The sequence below is a fragment of the Xiphophorus hellerii genome, chromosome 9 (assembly GCF_003331165.1).
Source record: "Xiphophorus hellerii strain 12219 chromosome 9, Xiphophorus_hellerii-4.1, whole genome shotgun sequence".
NCBI lineage: Eukaryota > Metazoa > Chordata > Actinopteri > Cyprinodontiformes > Poeciliidae > Xiphophorus > Xiphophorus hellerii.
This window is the reverse complement of record NC_045680.1, coordinates 15352929-15370420: the sequence shown is the minus strand read 5'-3', so window position 1 is coordinate 15370420 and position 17492 is coordinate 15352929. Positions and strand designations below refer to the sequence as shown.

Here is a 17492-nt window from a genome sequence, read left to right as displayed (position 1 = left end):
AATGTGATTGTGAAAGACAAATACAAAAAACCGTTTGGCACTTCTAATAGTAATTTAGGAGGCAGGTTGGTCCCAAATCAAAACATTGAAATATCTAAAAATACTATCCACTAACACCAGGTAACAAGCAGTATTTTCTGCTAGTTAATAATTCAGTTAGGGCTTAAGGCTGCTCCTAACAAAAAAACAAAAAAAAGTCTTGCTTATCTGTGTTTCTGTCAACAGCAAAACTTCACTGTGGTTTTGGACAAGCAGGGAACATTTTGCCCTGCCAAGAAACCCCAAATGGACAGAAAAAAAGTTTTAGTAGCCTGCCTTGCTGCCAGCACATGAGCACTTGTTCTTCTTTTAATTCTTTGACAAACAATTTGTGGTATGTCAAGTACCTAGCTGTCTTTTTAAGAGCTCATTGGCAAAGTTGTTCCACTTGAAACTGGTGGTGGGGGTGTATGTGCACTTGATAAGTGAGGAGGCTCCTGAGCTTGGTCTTTGACAGCCTCCTTGAACTCTGTGGGCCAAGTGATAAAGTGGCCTGATGAGTGGGCAATCTCTATCTGCCAGCTGCTAGTTTGGCCAGGAGAGCAGCGAAGATGCCAGAGTGAGTGAGTGAAGACCCAGCACACACAAATGGAAACACACACACACACACCCCTGTCATGTGGTGGCAGACCTACTGGCATCTAAACATATCAGTGCATTTTTGGACCATTACTGTCAAACCAGCATCACTAAGTCTATTAAAACATGTTAAAGTATAGATGAATATTTTTAGCAGCCTAGAAAACAAACACTGACTCAAGTCTTTGTTAATCATGAAATAACATTGCATTAATGTACAGAATGGCTAATTTAAACATCCAAGTAAGGTGCTAGATTTCTGCTACAGTGTGTCCTTACATAAGAATCATATGCGGCTTGTTTGGTCTGACCTTTACAAACGTAAAATACCCAGATAAGCTGTGGGTTATCTGGGTATTAAAAGCAGCAGTTTTAAAGATAACTCCAGCACCACTGGCAGTCTTCTCTGCAGACAGACAGACTTCAAGACTACAGGGAGCTGTTTGAGTTTATTAAGAATAGAGTATTTCTTTATGTATCTCCCTTACCAGCAGCATGCAAATACTTGAGTTAACTTGCTAAAAATAAACTCAAATAAAACTAAACCGAATAAGTTAAACTATGACACAAATAGGAGGTTATGCATTGGTAGTTGTAAGAGAACTAGGGCAAATGTTTAGGAGATACAGACAGAGGAGTCAGATTATAATGGGGGAGGAAATTATAGATCAGATCTTCCCTTATTTGCTGCATTGTGCAGATTTAGGGGATATAATTCTGTAACTAGCTTAATGAGCACAAATGTGAGTTAAACTGTGGTTGAAATTAAAACTATGTCAATGGCTATCCCTGTGAGTCTGTGTCTGAGAAGAGCCAGCAGCAAATAATGTGCAGAATCACACTACGAGTCTTTGCATGACAGATGATTAGAAGATGATTAGATCAGTGAGGAATCATACCAACATGAATCTTTCTCCCCCCATAACAACCATTCTGATGTCATTAACTTTTGAATCTTAACTAAATTAGAGGTTTGTGTGTTGACATTTACGGCTTTCAAACAGAGCAGCAAGCTTTCTGGCTGATTGCACTAACACGTCAGTTGATAATTCAGGAAGAAGAATACACATGAGAAGATTGGGCAGCATTGTTCTCCAAATGACAAGATCTGTCTTCTTCTCCGCCTTCTTAATTATCTTTCTCGATTATAATTACACGTGTGGAGGTCTGCAGGGCAGGCATTGTGATGTTGTACTGTCTTCTGCTGTATCTGCAATTAGATGAAGTAAAAAAATAATAATAATGCAGGAGATACTGTACAGACTGCAGAGCTGATTTAAAACGACAGCATGAAAATGCTGAACAAAACCGAGTCCAAATAAAAGAGTATAAATATTTCTTTAAGTGTTGCTCACAACGAAGCCCATAAATAGCTGACACAGTTGAAGCTTTCTTTGAACGGTGAGTGACCTGCGGGTCCCTACACAGCCTTGCCGTTCTCCCTTAATGAAGCAGATGAATAAATGATTTGAGGCATTGTCTGATCTCCCATCAGCATGTCTCCATGGGGTTACTAAAGACCCCAAGGGAGTGATCCTCCTGATCTCCCCCTTTATCCTTTAAAACACTTTTTTTTTGCAAATTTTCCCTCTTCTGCTTTCTTCTTTTTGAAACATCCATCTCTCTCTTGCCACCCTCCACCTCTGCCTCCGTTCTCCACATCCCTGTTCCCTCACCATCTGTGATCTTAATCTCCTCTAAAACATCTTTTCCTTGACTGTGGGAGTTGGCAGATAGCGAAGGCCACCATCCGACTCTTACTGACTCATCTAGTCATAAACAACTGGTGGGTGGCAACATGCTGGTGGCCCTCTGGTTTCAGTTGCCTTTGTGACAGGTCATTTTTTTATGATCTCCATTGTTATTGTCCCAGTTATTGTTTTTCTTCCTCCTGCTTTCAGACAAGGGTAAAAGTGCAACTCTTTGAGTTCAGGAAATTTCACTCTCTAGGTCTGAAAACAAAGATGACAGTAATAAAAAGGAGAACCAATTGCTTTTTCATTTCATTGCCACTGGGAAATCAGGCAGACATAGTAATAAAGGGGCTATAATAATAAAGTTTAGGAAAAAGGACCTATGGCTTTCCATCCCCTAAGCAACCCACTAGCACCAGTCACTGTGGACTGTACAGTTGCTCAGGGTCATCCATATAACTGGAGTGAAGGTGAGAATGTGAAAAGAGAAGAATGGCTAGTCTCAAGACACAGAATGGAGAAATAAATCAAAGCATTAAACCTACTTTACTGATGTTTACAAATATAGATTATTTTATGATCCACTTTTTACAGATTTATAGGGAAACCAAGATGAGACACTGATTTAGTGATGTCACAAATTGAGCTAAAACCAGATTTTCACTGTAAGTCTTTGGTTTTATATATCCTGCAGAAACTTCTTGAAATTGTTTCCTGACATTTTCACCCATTCCTCATGAAACAAATGGGATAACTATCAGGTCGGTTTGTTGCTTTAGGTTAATATGTTCATACAGCAGGCAAATGTGACCCAAATCCAATTTCTTTGCCCATATGCGACCCACATCTGACTTTTTCGTGACCGCTGTCAGGTCAAGGCTTGCAAACAATTTTTTTTATCCTGATACTGGAATAATTTTGGCTCATATCAACAAAGACCCTGTTTCACTGCAAATAATGTCATTTCATCAAGGTGTTCTGAAGTTGTTTTCAGACCAAATCCTTTCACTGTTGGGGCACAGAACCACTCTCTGCTATGGTAAGTCGACTGTGTTTCTATGGCACTTGTGTGGTCGTAATAATAACTCAGAATGATTTCCAAGAACAGCAGTCATCTAGTCAAACTCAAACACTTTCAAATTTATATGCACAGATATTCAGAACAGCAGGCAACTTGGGGTTGCGGACACATTGACATGTGGCAGGAAGCACTTTGCAAGACGACTACTCTTTCCACTGAGCCACACCCGCCCCCAATGATGGCTGGACATTCCCACGGTGTTTATACTTGGACATAACTGTTTGAACAGATTAACCAAATTCAAGCATCTGGAAACTGTACTCAAGGGTGAACCAGACAAAAAAAGTATATTTTGCGAGTGTAAAAATATGTTTTCTTTTTGTGTGTATCAGAATTCAATTGTATATAAATTGCAAGCAACTTGTTAGAATGAGGACACTTATTTTCCCGCCGAAGAAAAGAATGCAGGAAATTAACCTCTGTAAATTCAAACATTTACCAGAGGGTATATTAGTTTAGTGAAGATAGAGGATGTTGGATTGCTAGATCAAAAAAAAATACCACGCAGAAAATCTCAGCTTCATTTGCAATGATGTAACTGTCGTGTTGAAAAGAGAAAACATTTCCGCATGATTTAGACATTTTTACTTCGGCTTATTATGTTTTGTTATGACAATCCTAAGTTAATTTCACTATGATGCATTGGAGGAGGAAAAGAACAAAACACTGATGAGTGAAAATTAAAGTAGAGATCTGGCCGCAGCACACATACGTTTTATCTGTTATTAGACAGAATGAAAAACATCATGCTAAATCTGCCTGGCTGAGTAACTACCATCACGAATCTCTATGAACACACAGTATTTCCCTACAACATCTGGTCACTTAAGAAACATAGTTAGCTTCAGTGATCTCTCACTAATCAGGCTGTCAAAGTAGTCCAACAATAGGAGAGACAAAAGAGTCAGATGTGTATGAGGACAGTTCAGGACCTCTTGACTCACTCAGTCAGCTTTTCAAAAACTTGGAGCTGTGGTATGATTTATACTTCTATAAGAAATTGTATTTTTACAGAAATAATTATGCTTTCCTCCTGCAGATAATCTAACTTAACATTAAAGAAGCTGGACTTTTAGACATAACTCTTTGAATTCCTTTAAAAATATGGGCCTTAACACCACAGTTGTGCAAAGAAATCTACATCTGAAAAGTACCCCTAGATCATGGTTATAAAAGGTCTATTAGAAAGCAGTCCTTTTATTCCTTGGGATTTCTTACGTTTTTAATGTTTTCTTCCTAGATTTCTGGGTTTCTATGGCCTGCAGCCACGGCGTTGATTTTGGTCTTTTCATTGCATTTTTCAGAGTGTCCGTGACAGAATATATTTTTTACACTTTGACCAATTTATGACCTTGGAAAAGTAAAAGTGCTTAATTCAGTACAGTGAAGCAAACTGCTGGGATATTACTGGACTAAAAAGAGTTTGCCAGGGGTATTTTTTAACTCGTATGTCAAAGAGTTCAAGTCTTAAGTTTTTAAGTTGTTGGTTCAGTTGTTACAGCAGGAACATCATGTGCATAGACTATAGTTTTTGGCACAGTTGTCCTGGGCTCTCAGGCCATTTGTAGCATGCCTTTCCCTTCTGTCTTCTTCCTCTTTCCTATCAAATCACTGTTCAATTAAGGCCACTAGTGAAAAAAATCTTCAAAAAAAAAAATCCATTCTTACAGCCTGATCTTCTACATGTTTGCTTGTACAAAAACAACCAATTTTATGGCACGTGGAAACCTGTTCCACAAACACACAAACAGGATTGCATTAGCACAAGGAAGAGAATAGCAGGCGCAATAAATTTAGGGCCAACAGAGAGCATACGAAGGGAGTGTTGGGATTTGTTTTGCTCATCATTGTCATTCCACTCTCTGACACTCTCCATGAAGACAGCCAAAATTCTCATTAAAAGACAGCAGTTTGCACCACTTTTGCACGTGCATTTAATAGGACGCTCAAACTTTGTAGATTGCAAAAAATGAAAAAAATAAACTGCTCTAAATTGCTCTTCTTAGGTCAGTCATAATTAGAGAATGACCCTTTATTCCCCCCTCAGATAAGAAATAAGGTGACCCTTTAAGACCAGCAAATATTCATAAGCCTGATGGAAGAACCATGCAAGCCATGTTGGTCGCAAACTGCACAAAAGCTGACATTTGCTAATTCTGTTAATTACAAAAAGGTGTTTTTTTTCCTCTTCCTTTTTTAACCTAAAGCATCAGTCATTGCAGGGGCATGGTTGTATTGCTCATTACATTACAAAACTGAGCAGCTATCTCCACATGAACATCCAAGTTAATGGGCCACAATAAAGACACCACTGTCTTCGTTTTATGGCTCAGTTTTCTAATGGCCTACTTGGGTTTCTTGAATGTTGTCTCACAGGAGTCATCGAGGTCTTTTTAAGATATCCAATATTCTCAACACACTCCTTCCTCCTGGCTCATGCCTCCCTCCATCCATTTTTCCACTCTTATCCCTATCCCCAGTCTTACATTTTTGACAGCTACAGGCAGCTTGCAGTAGCCCAGGGCCTTTTCTTGTGCCTTTGGTTTCATTAGCGGGCCCCAGATGCTTAGCTGCTTACAAAATTATAAAGGGCCAAAGCCAACCGCCTCCAGATGGGACCCATCTATATTCAGATGAACTGTTTCCTCGCAGTCAGAGCAAACCCACCCTGATGTCCTACAGTGTTGTCAACAAACTTGCTGACAAACACAAACACAAGCAAGTACAAACACATGCACACATTCATAGAGCAAGCCATGTGCACACACCCAAAGCCACCCAGGCAGAAGGAAACCTATACAGGCACACAAATTCGGGTAGCATTGCTCTATACAGGAACACAATAGCTTTTATGGGGCTTCAAAGTTTGTGCTGTCAGGTCGAGCTTTCATCTGGCATTGTGAGTTGGACAGAAATGGAGGGGGGGATTTCTTTGGCAATTTTGCAAATGGTCCAATGGACATTTTCAGACATCAACACTATAAATATCTTCAAACAGACAAAAGCTTCAGCTTCCAGTGATAGCTACAATTTTATACTACATCTGTTGCAAATAAACTTTAGATACTTGAAATACCTGCAATTTACTTGGCATTATATGGGATACATGACATGGGCAAATAGCTAGTATCACCTGCTAGGACTGAGAAAGCAAACAAATTATCCTTCTATCAATATGTCATACTTCCATCTCAGTTACAACAGGAAAATATGTAGGGTGACAAACTCTGCGTCAGGATTTAAATTACAGTCCTGAGTTTTGATGCGGTTCAGTTCCCCAAGATTTACGCTCCAGTTCACTACTTTCTTGTTTAAGGCCTAGAAAAATTTAAGTCAAAGTGACAGGAAAACAGTTTCAGTAAAATATTTACCCATTCCTCCTCTGTTCTCTCCTCGTCATCCCAACCAAATAAAACAAAGCGAAGGGCACAGATTTAAGTATTTTTGAAAACCCAGAGATGAACATGCGCAGAAGAAACCTGATAAAGGCAAAGGATTGACAGTTAATGGATATTGCATATGTGTGATGCAACTTTCTCTATGAATGTAATTATCAAGCTAGCAATCGTGACACTAAGTCTGTTATGTTAGGATAATCGTGTAACTACAACCCAAACTTCACCAAGACAACAGTCTGTACTGAAGGGAACAGTGAAGATGTCTGAAAGAAAGGTCAGAGTAAAAGAGTAATTTGCCATCACCTGTGAGGTAATGTCATCAGTCCAAGTTCAAAAGCTCAACAAATTGAAAAAGTAGGCTGTCTCTGTTCTGGAGCCTCTGGAAATGATTGCTCAAAGAGGGATTCTTTATAAAATGAAGAATATCACATCCAACCCAGAGCATCTTCTCGATCAGATTGGTATACAGTATCTTCAGTCAGAGGGTTCCTGAGATTCACTGTAATACTGTCCACTACAGGAGATTCTTCTTGACCACAGCCATCACTATTCTGAACAGTTCTGAATAAACTTGGATCATATACAACAATAATTACTTTCCCTTTATGAATCAATTAAATATGTTTGACTTGAATTGAAATTGTGTTTTATTGCATTACTAACACAGATATTTAGCTTTCTCTGCAAAAGAATCTTAATCATTGAATACTTCTTTACAACACTTCTGTAATCTGTGATAGTTTTATAACAAACATATCTATAAGTATTTATTTAGGGCTCAGCTGGTTTTCAGTCCATAAAGGTGACAGATTGGCTTTGCAGGGCTTGCGTTGAAAATAAATAAATAAATGAATGAATTAAAAAAATACCTTTAAAATGTTATTTTGGTAGACCATATTCAATGTGCTCCGTGGTCGACACTCCAAGGTGAGGTGGGCCAGAAATAGTTTTCTAACCTGTTCTGTTCAGACGTGTGTATGCTTTTAACAAAACCATCCAACGTTGAAATCTAGTGACCTGTTCTGTCTCAGTGCAATTCAGTATGATGTGTCCACTGTGTGTTAAAAGCACCAATTGACAGGATCCACCACAATACCCCTGACCTGTTGGGTTCAACCTGACCTTGAGCTCTTGATCTTAGATTTTTGAACCATGCACAAAAAAAAATATATATAAGGACTCATCACACAATAGTGGCAGGTGTTTTATAATGGAAGCTTATGTAGTTTATGTATAACATAACTCAAGAATAAGCAGCTGTAAAATGTGTTTGGATTTACTAGGCTTACCCTGATAAAATATTTTGCCACGTTCATAAGAACAGACTTCCTGAACAAGATGGGGTGAAGGTGAAGGTGAAGGCCTGCAATACTAAAGACAGCTTGGACTTACAGTATAGTAATCATCAGGCTGTTGGCTGCAGAAAAACTGCAACGCCTCACCTAGTTCATTATAAGATGACACAACCAATTTGTACCTCTGCCTACTGCAATCTACCAAATCTCCCTTGACAAAAGCATTTAGATTAGAGCGCTTTCAGAGGGAGGGCTGTGCTGACATGCCTACCCAGCCTGTAAAAGAGGAAATGAAGTGGCTTTTTAATTCTCCTCCAGGCAAACATAAAACTGTCCAGGTAAGTCATTTTGTGGGTTGAATGGAGAGTCAGGGGCAACGTGCCTCTCTGTCGTGATACACTTACTGTTTCATTGCAAAACTGGGCATATGTGGTGTTGTGCACACCCACAGACACACCTCGCATCCTTATCAGCCAGAAGATTATTAATCTATTTGCTACATTTTGTCCCATTATTTCCTCCACATAATCCTCTTTCACAACCTCTGGCAGCATACTAATGAGTTTCTGTGAACAAGAAAAATGTGCAAGCTGTTGACTGATGCAGTTGGAGCTTCTCCCTCTCTTGTTCTTTATCCTAATTTGTTCTACCTAAAAGAATAAAGACTTGCAGAATGCATTGAGAAATGGAAACAGAAAAGTGGCCTTTCATATTAAAGAACAGCTCTTTTCTCTCAACTCTTTAAACGACACGGATGTGAACATTTTTGTAATCAAATTGTCTGAAATACACACACCCAACCAAGTTTGGATTTGAGTCAAAACATCTTTATATAGCAGGTATTGTCTACTTTTTCTTAATTCCAGTCAGTTCCTTTAAGATGAAAAGGCAGTAATATATACAGTGTGTTTATAAAGGCCATCTCAAACATATTTTAACCACAAAGCCAAATGCAATTTATTTATGTTATAGACCAACACAAAGTGGAAACAAAATTTGGCTTTCAAATTAGCAAATGCAAATCTGAAAAGTGCAGCCTGCCTTTTTGCTCAGCCTCTCTGAGTTAATATTTTTACAGAACCACAAGACGTTTTAGGCATGTCTCTACCAGCCATACATATTTCGATGTTTCAAAACAATTGGTTTAAAGTAATGCATTGTAGCTCTGGAAATGTAGCTGTTGGCTGTATGTTTCTGACTGTTATTGTTCTGGAAGATGAACAACAGTTGTTCCAAAACACCCATCCCAGGTGTTTTGGAGCCCCCAACAGATTTTCTTTAAGGACTTCCCTGTATTTAGTTTGATCCAACTAACCAGGTTCCCTGTCCTTATTGTTTTTGAAGCAGAAGTTTGTGGTTGTAATGTGACTAAATGTTAAAAGATTAAAAGGGTATAAATGCTTGAAAGCCATAGTCATTGCCTTCATTTACTTCTGTCCTTACTTTAGTTTGGAAAAAAAAGTCCAGTTCTCCATTAGACAATGGTGATTGGGAGGGAACATCGTATATAACATTTCTTTAATTTTAGCATCTAAAATGAAATCTCAAGAAAATTCACATGATTGTTAAAGTTTCCACTGCTAAATGAAATCAAGAAAGCATTGAGCCCCTTTGAAATGATCTCAGGTCTCATTGAAATGGAGGCCTGAGGCACAGTAGACTGCAGGTGTAATAAATGTGTTTCAGAACAACATGGCAGTAAAGCTTTTGAACAGAGAAAGACGGGTATGAAAAGACAGTAAACTGGTTTTAAGGTTCAGTTCCAAGGCCAGCTCAAGAAAGCTGAGGAAACAAAGACATAACTGAAGCAGAACGGCGTCCTAAATATGAACAGAAATTGGTTTCTGTTTAAATTATCAGCTAGACATGAAAACAAATCAAGCGTTTTATTATACCACCAAAACACTTGTGGCTAATAGCTTTTATTACATTCAGAGGACACCATATAGGTAGGATTTGTTTCATTTCCTCTTATCTTTGGGGAGTCATATGCAGGAGGCCAGGCCATTCTCGTTTATATTACTTCTGTGTATGCTTAGATTATGCATGTGTCTCAAAATCCAACCAAAGGACAGAGAGGTAAAGGCAAGAATTGAGACCACGAGTGTTTTCAGACAATAGGGTGGAGGGTCGCTTGGTGTTTTTCTGCAGAGGATCTGTTAAGAAATCAGTCGTTCGTCTCGGTTTTATTGCTCAAATTAACCGAGACGGTCCTTGTCCTGTTTGCCCTTAATTAACAAGCGTTCAATTCCCCTATTAATTAGCACAAGCTATTAGCTATTTTACATCACTCTTCATTTGTCGGCAATTAAAATGTCTATTATTAAAAGGCATGGCACACAGTTAATTGTGCAAGTGGCTCAGCGGCAGGCGAGGAGCCGAGCGAGATGCGTGCCGAACCTTAGGAGGAGTCTGCCAGGTCTGCTGTAGTTATCATACAACCTTTACATTTTGTTCGTCTTCAATTTGCTGCCTGACACTCCGTCCCATGGAGAGAAATCATCTCCCTCACCATCATCACACACTGCCCGTGTTCAGAGTCAGATGGCTCTGCTCAGCACTGCTGCAGTTGGAGGAAGGGAGGCGTGCGGTATAGGATAAGAGGTTTCTTTGAGGCTGACAAGTGCAATTTTCTTCCGCCACTTCAAGCCGTATGAGTAAAACATACAACAAATACAAGTAGATCTGGTTCATCTGCTGTGCTGAATGAGGTTGTTTTTTTTTTAGTTTGGCCACTTTTATGACATATTTCCATAATAAACTGTATGATTATTATTCAGACAATTGCCTTTATTAAAAAGGGCTGATATGTTAGCTACATTTTGGACATTCTAAAAGTCAAGATGATACACAAGTCCCAGTTCTTAAGATTCATAATCATCCCATCAATATAATTATATTGTTTGTTTCATTTGGAATAAATCTGATTTTTTTTTTTTTTTTTTTTTTTTATTGAGCAAATTAGATGCTACATATCTGGCTATGAATTGGACCTATATGTGCCAAAAGGTGTCTCGGGAAAAGATCCATTCTCAATTGGTACTATAGAACTAAACCCAACTTTTTGGATTTTAAGAAAATATTTTTGACTGCATAAGACTACTGTTTTGAAACTTAAAAAGTCACAACAGAGACAGAGATGATAACAATAACATCATGACATTAGCAAACTTTTCCACATAAATTATCACCATGAATCAAGTTCACATCCATTTGGATTGCTTTAATCAAAGGTGAGTTTTGTTTCTTCCCTGAAGATGCGAGCGGCCTACTGCTGGGCATGAGAACATTTCTGTGGAAAATGTTTTGCCATTGACACACAAAGTACTGAAGTAACATCAAAAATCTATTTTCCATTCACCGCCCTTGCAGGTAAACAATGCAATTTCATATTTTACCAGATCGGAGACTCCTCTGTGAATGACAAAGGAAACCAATTCACTACATTTTAAGCATAAAAAACCTTTTAGAGTTGTTTAACTTTTCAAAAGATAACATACTGTAAAATTCCACAGACATATTTTAAATTGTTTGATATTTCCAGAGAGTTTACTATTTTTGTGTGTCCATGTGTAAAGGTGTTTGATTTATTATCAACTACAACTACAATTTACTTCTGATCTACTTTCTGCTAAACTCTGATTAGTCAGAAGCTCTTCTTTTGTCTTTTGTTTAGGCAGAAAAACAAAATAAAACATCGAATTTGCAGTCAGGTTTAGTTTCATTAAGCAAAGTAAAATAATTGCAGATGCTATATTTTTATTATATTTTCCTGGTTAGGTACACAGCCTAACCAGACTGGCTAAAATATCTGGACTGTTTATTCGTAGCACCTTTACAATACATGATTGAATAAAACAAACTAGCAACATCAAGTTTAATAAACTGCATAAAGAATAACTAAAAATTAATGCTAAAGTTGCATATTTGAACATATAAACAATCACTGAATTCACTGAGTCACACATACACACACACACCTTAGCAACCTAAAACATGAGCAGGAAGAATCACACAGACCAGCGGACATATCCAGCGTCTTCCTCTCACCTCTGTCTCACCTCTCCCTCTGCCAGGACTTAACAGGTGGCAAGTCAGAAAATAAAAAATAAAAACACAGGACGGAGCATTTCTGATTGACAGAACAATTACTGCAAACATGCACCTCGATGGGGAGGCAGACACTTCCAAATAGAATTTCACTTTGCTGTTGCATCACCTGCTTACAGGAGGGATTTCAGTCGAGATGCAAAAGCTACCAGACTGACTCACTGATTGATTGACTGACTGTATGTGTGTGTCAGACAAGCAGCTGTGCACAGCTGCTCGTAAAATAAACAAAAAAAAATCTGTATTTGGTTTTATTTGTTGTGCTCCATAATAAAGTGCAAGGGAAAAAACAGATTTACCCTTCATCAAGGTTGGTTGGTTCCAACTTTAGAAGCAATGTTTGGCAACTAATCCCCCCCACCCTACCCATCTCTGACTGTTCATCCGTTAGCTCAGTTAGAGGTGAAGCTATTTTTACCCACACACCTACAGACTAAACAAAAAAGTGAAAAGTTAATTAAAGGAGACACTCCAAATCAGTGTGTTTGATACAGAAATTATTGCAAATGTCCTCTTTGTAATTAAATTAGCAAGTAGGGTTTACATTTTTCTAAAGGTTTAAATAGAGTGCTTTTCTAAAAGGTTTAAAAACACACAAAGTGTAAATGAGTCGATTGCTGCATTTAGTTGAAGTCAGTTAGATTAACCATAAAACTTATATGATCAGCCTGCACAAATTGCAGCTTTAATTTCCTGTTCTTAGCAGACAGGAGTGGTATCCGGTGTAGTGTTCTGCTGCACAAGCCCATTTGCTTGAGTTTCCACATATTGTGCACTCAGAGATGAAATAATGGATATCTTGTTTGTAATGGCTGGTGATTTGAGCTACTGTGGACCATTTTATCATCCTGAACCAGTCTGCCTTTTGTCCACCAACATCGCCAAGGTACTTTCTTGCACACAAATATCACTCATTGGATGTTTTCTTTTTGCCAAACAAAACTGAAATGGTTGCTTATTAAGATCCCAGTATATCAGCAGTTTCTGAAACACTGACCAGTCTGGTATCAACAACCATGGCCCATGCGGAGTCACTTAAATTCTTTGCCTTCCCCAATCTAATGCTCACTTTCACCAACCACATCTAGATGCTTACATGCATTTTATTAGCTGATTCACCATGTACAGTGCCTGCATAAGCATTAAAGCAAAACTTATCAATTTTTAAATGGTTTGTTCAATCTTTTGCACACAAACTAATAAAACAACCCATTATTACAGCCTATTTGTACAAATTCTATCACACTTTTCCCTTGTCTTTAATGGTTGATGCAGTCTCGTGCAACCTTGCTGGCCATTATCCCAGTCACAGCATTCCGGCCTCCAACAGCTGCATTACACCACACTCCCTGACTTTCTAATTAGCTTATCTCGGAAAATAAAGATCCTGAGCAATTCTTTGCTCTAGCAGTCTAACAACAAGCAGACCGCAGGGAGCTCGGTTGGCACTTACTGTCACCGAGGGGGCTGTTGTGTTCGACAGACTAGTACAAGAAAATATGGTTTTCTCTCTTTTCTCTGACTCAAACACTCACACTTTTTCACTCTGAATGTTAAGTCAATTCCCAGTTTCTAGTGCCGATTGGTATTTTTAGAAGTCACAATGAATAATGAATATGGTACTAATGTTGGTGCAAAGTAACAGCTCTGCTTGCATCCAGCTGTTCCTATATTGCGGTTGTCAGTTTTTCTTTTCCACAGCGCAGAATAAAAAAAAAACCTTGAGATGAGTTTAGTTATCTGCTCATGACAACTTCATCATTAATTTGTTGCAAAGTTCAGAAAGTAATTCATTCTTTGCCTGTAAATCTTTTTCTTATCAAACATTCAGCCTGCAGCTGTGCTATAATGTGGGATGATACGGGCTTCCGGTGTCTCCTGGCTAGAAAAGTCATGAAGGGATGGACTGAAGGAAAAAGGGGATTGAGTGAGGGATAAACGATAGATCCCTCCACCTGTAGCAGTGAATGTCCCACTGGACTGTAATCTGGCAGTTGTCTCACTCCGAGATGCCCAGCTTTGCCAAGGCCAGTCGAGCTCTGCAGCCTCCAGCACCAAACGAATCCGGAGCCCCAGGACATAAGGCACCTGCATGGGGAGATAAAGGCTTCATCTCCTTAGCTAAAACTGACGATCCTTTTGATAAAAACAGACATAAGGCTGGTGGGCGGTGGGGAGCAATGTCTTGCTGCTCACTCTCTCCACTTCTCTCCTCGGTGTCTACCTGTCTCTAATCTCTGTCTTGTTTTTTTGTGTTTTTCTCCTCCAACCTCCATGTCTGTCTCGACGTCTCAGCTTCCCTCCCTCTCTTCTTCATTTTTTTTTACCCCCGAACCTAAGCTGTGTGAGTTTGGACCAGACAGGTGAAGCTCTCCACTCTGCCACTTTTATTTCTTCCATATCTGTAACTGTCAAAAAGAAGATTGCTAGTTTAGGGAGCTGTCTGTGCTTTGTTGTGCTCATAGAAAGTCAAATAGAGGAGGTTGTGTTAAAAGCATCTTGACCACTTTCTGGGGACACACACAATGACAGCTGCGGTCTTGGAAGCCTAGAAACAGTTGAAAATAGCTTTACAAGTGCAAGAGACTTTTTGCCCCTTCGATGGCATGGTGGCGAGAGGAGTGGTTAACACTAGTTTAGCCTTTGGAGGAAAACAGAGTCAGGTGTCAGCAATGTTAGCTTCTACTACATCTACATAAGAAAATAAAGAGACATGAACCCAGAAAGCATGGATCTTTAAACATACTAGGGTTTACATAAAAGGATTAAGAACATAAATTGCAATTTAATATGCTAAGGTGCTTTCAACAGGTAGGGAGAGTATGTACTCTCCTATCGAGACATAGGTTTTTAGGTGGATCAGAGTTCACTTTTTTAGTCCGTTTTGTAATTCAATTTTATATTCTCACCACCACCTAAACAAATCGAACTTTCTAGACAAACGAATTAGAGTCTGATTCAAGACTCTAATTCCGGGCTGGTGTGAATGCACCCTAAAAGAACACAAAGATGGGTTCATAAAAAATTTGCTAAACTTACAGAAAGTACTGATTAACCTAATAAATTGAAGTAGGGATTTTGGTTTCCATCTTTATATGTAAAAAGTAAATGGGCTTGTCAAAGTCATACTTATTGGCCAACTCGTAAAGTTGTAGAATTTATACTCAAAGGTACAAGTTAATCACAAACCCCAGAGTTATATTTACAGATTTTAGACTAATAATTCATAAATTAATACATTTTAAAAGCTTGATCTGACTTGGAAGTGATTTAAATTCATCTATGTTTTGTATCCAGCATAATCTAATCAGACTTCATCGCTACAGAAGTCCAGGTTATGGCCCTGACTGGACCTCTGCTGTGCTGCAAAGGCATATAAAACAGAACTGTGTCTCGGCAAAATGTGCAGTTTGCTACTGTTAAACTTTTCACTGAAATTTAAGCCATTCGTTAGAAGAAAAACAGTGCAATTGCTGTAAAAGACTCAGGTTATAGATTTACCGGTTCAAAATCAGGGCTATTTTAAGGCTGCAGTCTCTGTTCTACACAAACTCAACAGCTGAACCAGACCTCTATAAAGAAGCACTTCAGCAGTAGAAGGAGTGGTCCTTTCACCATCAGCAAATATGATTACATCAACAGCACGATAAATTGCCTGGATAAAATAGGAGATTCCAGGAAACTAGGTTGGGAAAGAATATTCCAGATGCCTTTAGATATTCATAGAGATTTATTGTACATAGATGTCATATGACATAGACATACTCCTGGTTCTGTAACAAACTATCAGAGCAACTACTTTCATCAGAAAGATAAAGCAAAATTCAAAGCATACTATTCTCTGAATAAATTGATGGAGCAAGCAGACACAAGGAGACACACTGAATCTAAGAAAACAGTCATACCTCCGCACGAGCAAACAACAGACAGCTGTAACTAAACAAGGAATGAAAACAAAGAGAGCAAGGAGGTTAAGTTAAGATGCACCACGCTGCACTGTGCTGTACTGCAGACAGCAGTTCATTTTTCCTGACTACGGTGTCGTGCCCATTGTCTCTTCCTATTAGCCTGCACCCGGCACGCCATCGTCGGTGCGAGCATGAAGCCAGCAGACGTGCACAGCTCAGGGTGGCAGATGCCTGCCGCTTTTGCCGATGCCCTCCATCAACCGATGACAGATGTCAGGGCTCCTCTTGGATGGCAACACTTCATCATGCTCCCTTGTTCTCCGCCCCGCTGGATACACCAGTCTGCTTGGCAGACACCGTGCCCAACCTCACTGCACCATGCCCATTCCCTCCTGCCCCACCTATTCATTCACTCTCACGCGTGCATACACATCTCTGCATCCATCAGTCAAGCGTTATTACATCAGACAGCCATCAGACTCCAAACCATAGGATCACATGCTAATGCACCCAGATGCATCCAATCTGGAAAGCTAAAGTTTCGGTCTATGAGGTGAGCTTTTGTGTGTGCGTGTGTGTGTTTGTTAGGGAACATGTGAGTAAACTAGTTCAGAGACATATTTCAAAGTTGGAAAAAGTTATAAAAAAGACATAACTTCTGTTTGTGAGTTATTAAAAAAGATACAAATTACAAAATGCAAAGTGAGATGTGCAAGATGAACATTTTTACTTACCATTTTGGCCTACTGGTAGACTTGACTACAGGGGACATGCCATCTCTGTAGAGACTCTTGGTCTTTGAGAAGTTAACCACGTTGAAAATCACCCGCTGAAATGAAACACAAATTAACAGATGATTTAAAAATGCATTATTTTCAAATTAAAGTGTAAAGTAATTCAGCTAATGTAGTAAAAACATGTTTGGAAAACGAACAGAAATCGACTCAAATACAGCCTCAAAACTTTAATTTGATGAGAACTAATCACTAATGTATCAAGTCTTCTGTGTCGTGGGAAGTGATTAATGGTATTAGAAGATTTTTACACACAGAAACCTGAAAAGTTTGGTGTGCACTTGTTTTCAACCTTCTATACTCTGAGAAGACTAAAGTTTACAGTTAAACCGATGGCTTTGAAAATAATGGAATAACTAAAGATAGATCTATAAGTCTTTTAACCTCCCTATAAATCCACATGTTCTGTGAAGACCTCTGAGATTTATTCGAGAACAAAACTGAACAAATGGTCCCATGAAGATGAAGGTACACAGCAGGCAGGTGAGGGATAAAGTTGTGGAGAAACTTAAAACAGGGTTAAGTGATAAAATCATATTCAAAACTTTCAATGTCTCATGTAGCTCTGCTCAATCTAATATCTGAAAGTGGAGG

At 38.9% G+C, this 17492-nt stretch overlaps 1 protein-coding gene across 1 annotated transcript in view; it reads right to left on the bottom strand.

Annotated features, from left to right (window-relative positions):
• agbl4 (AGBL carboxypeptidase 4) overlaps positions 1-17492 on the bottom strand; it is a 303893-nt gene that overhangs the window by 169603 nt on the left and 116798 nt on the right. Inside the window, exon 4 of the mRNA XM_032572807.1 lies at positions 16839-16933. Coding sequence (XP_032428698.1) covers positions 16839-16933 — 95 coding nt within the window. The remainder of the gene's footprint in view (positions 1-16838; positions 16934-17492) is intronic.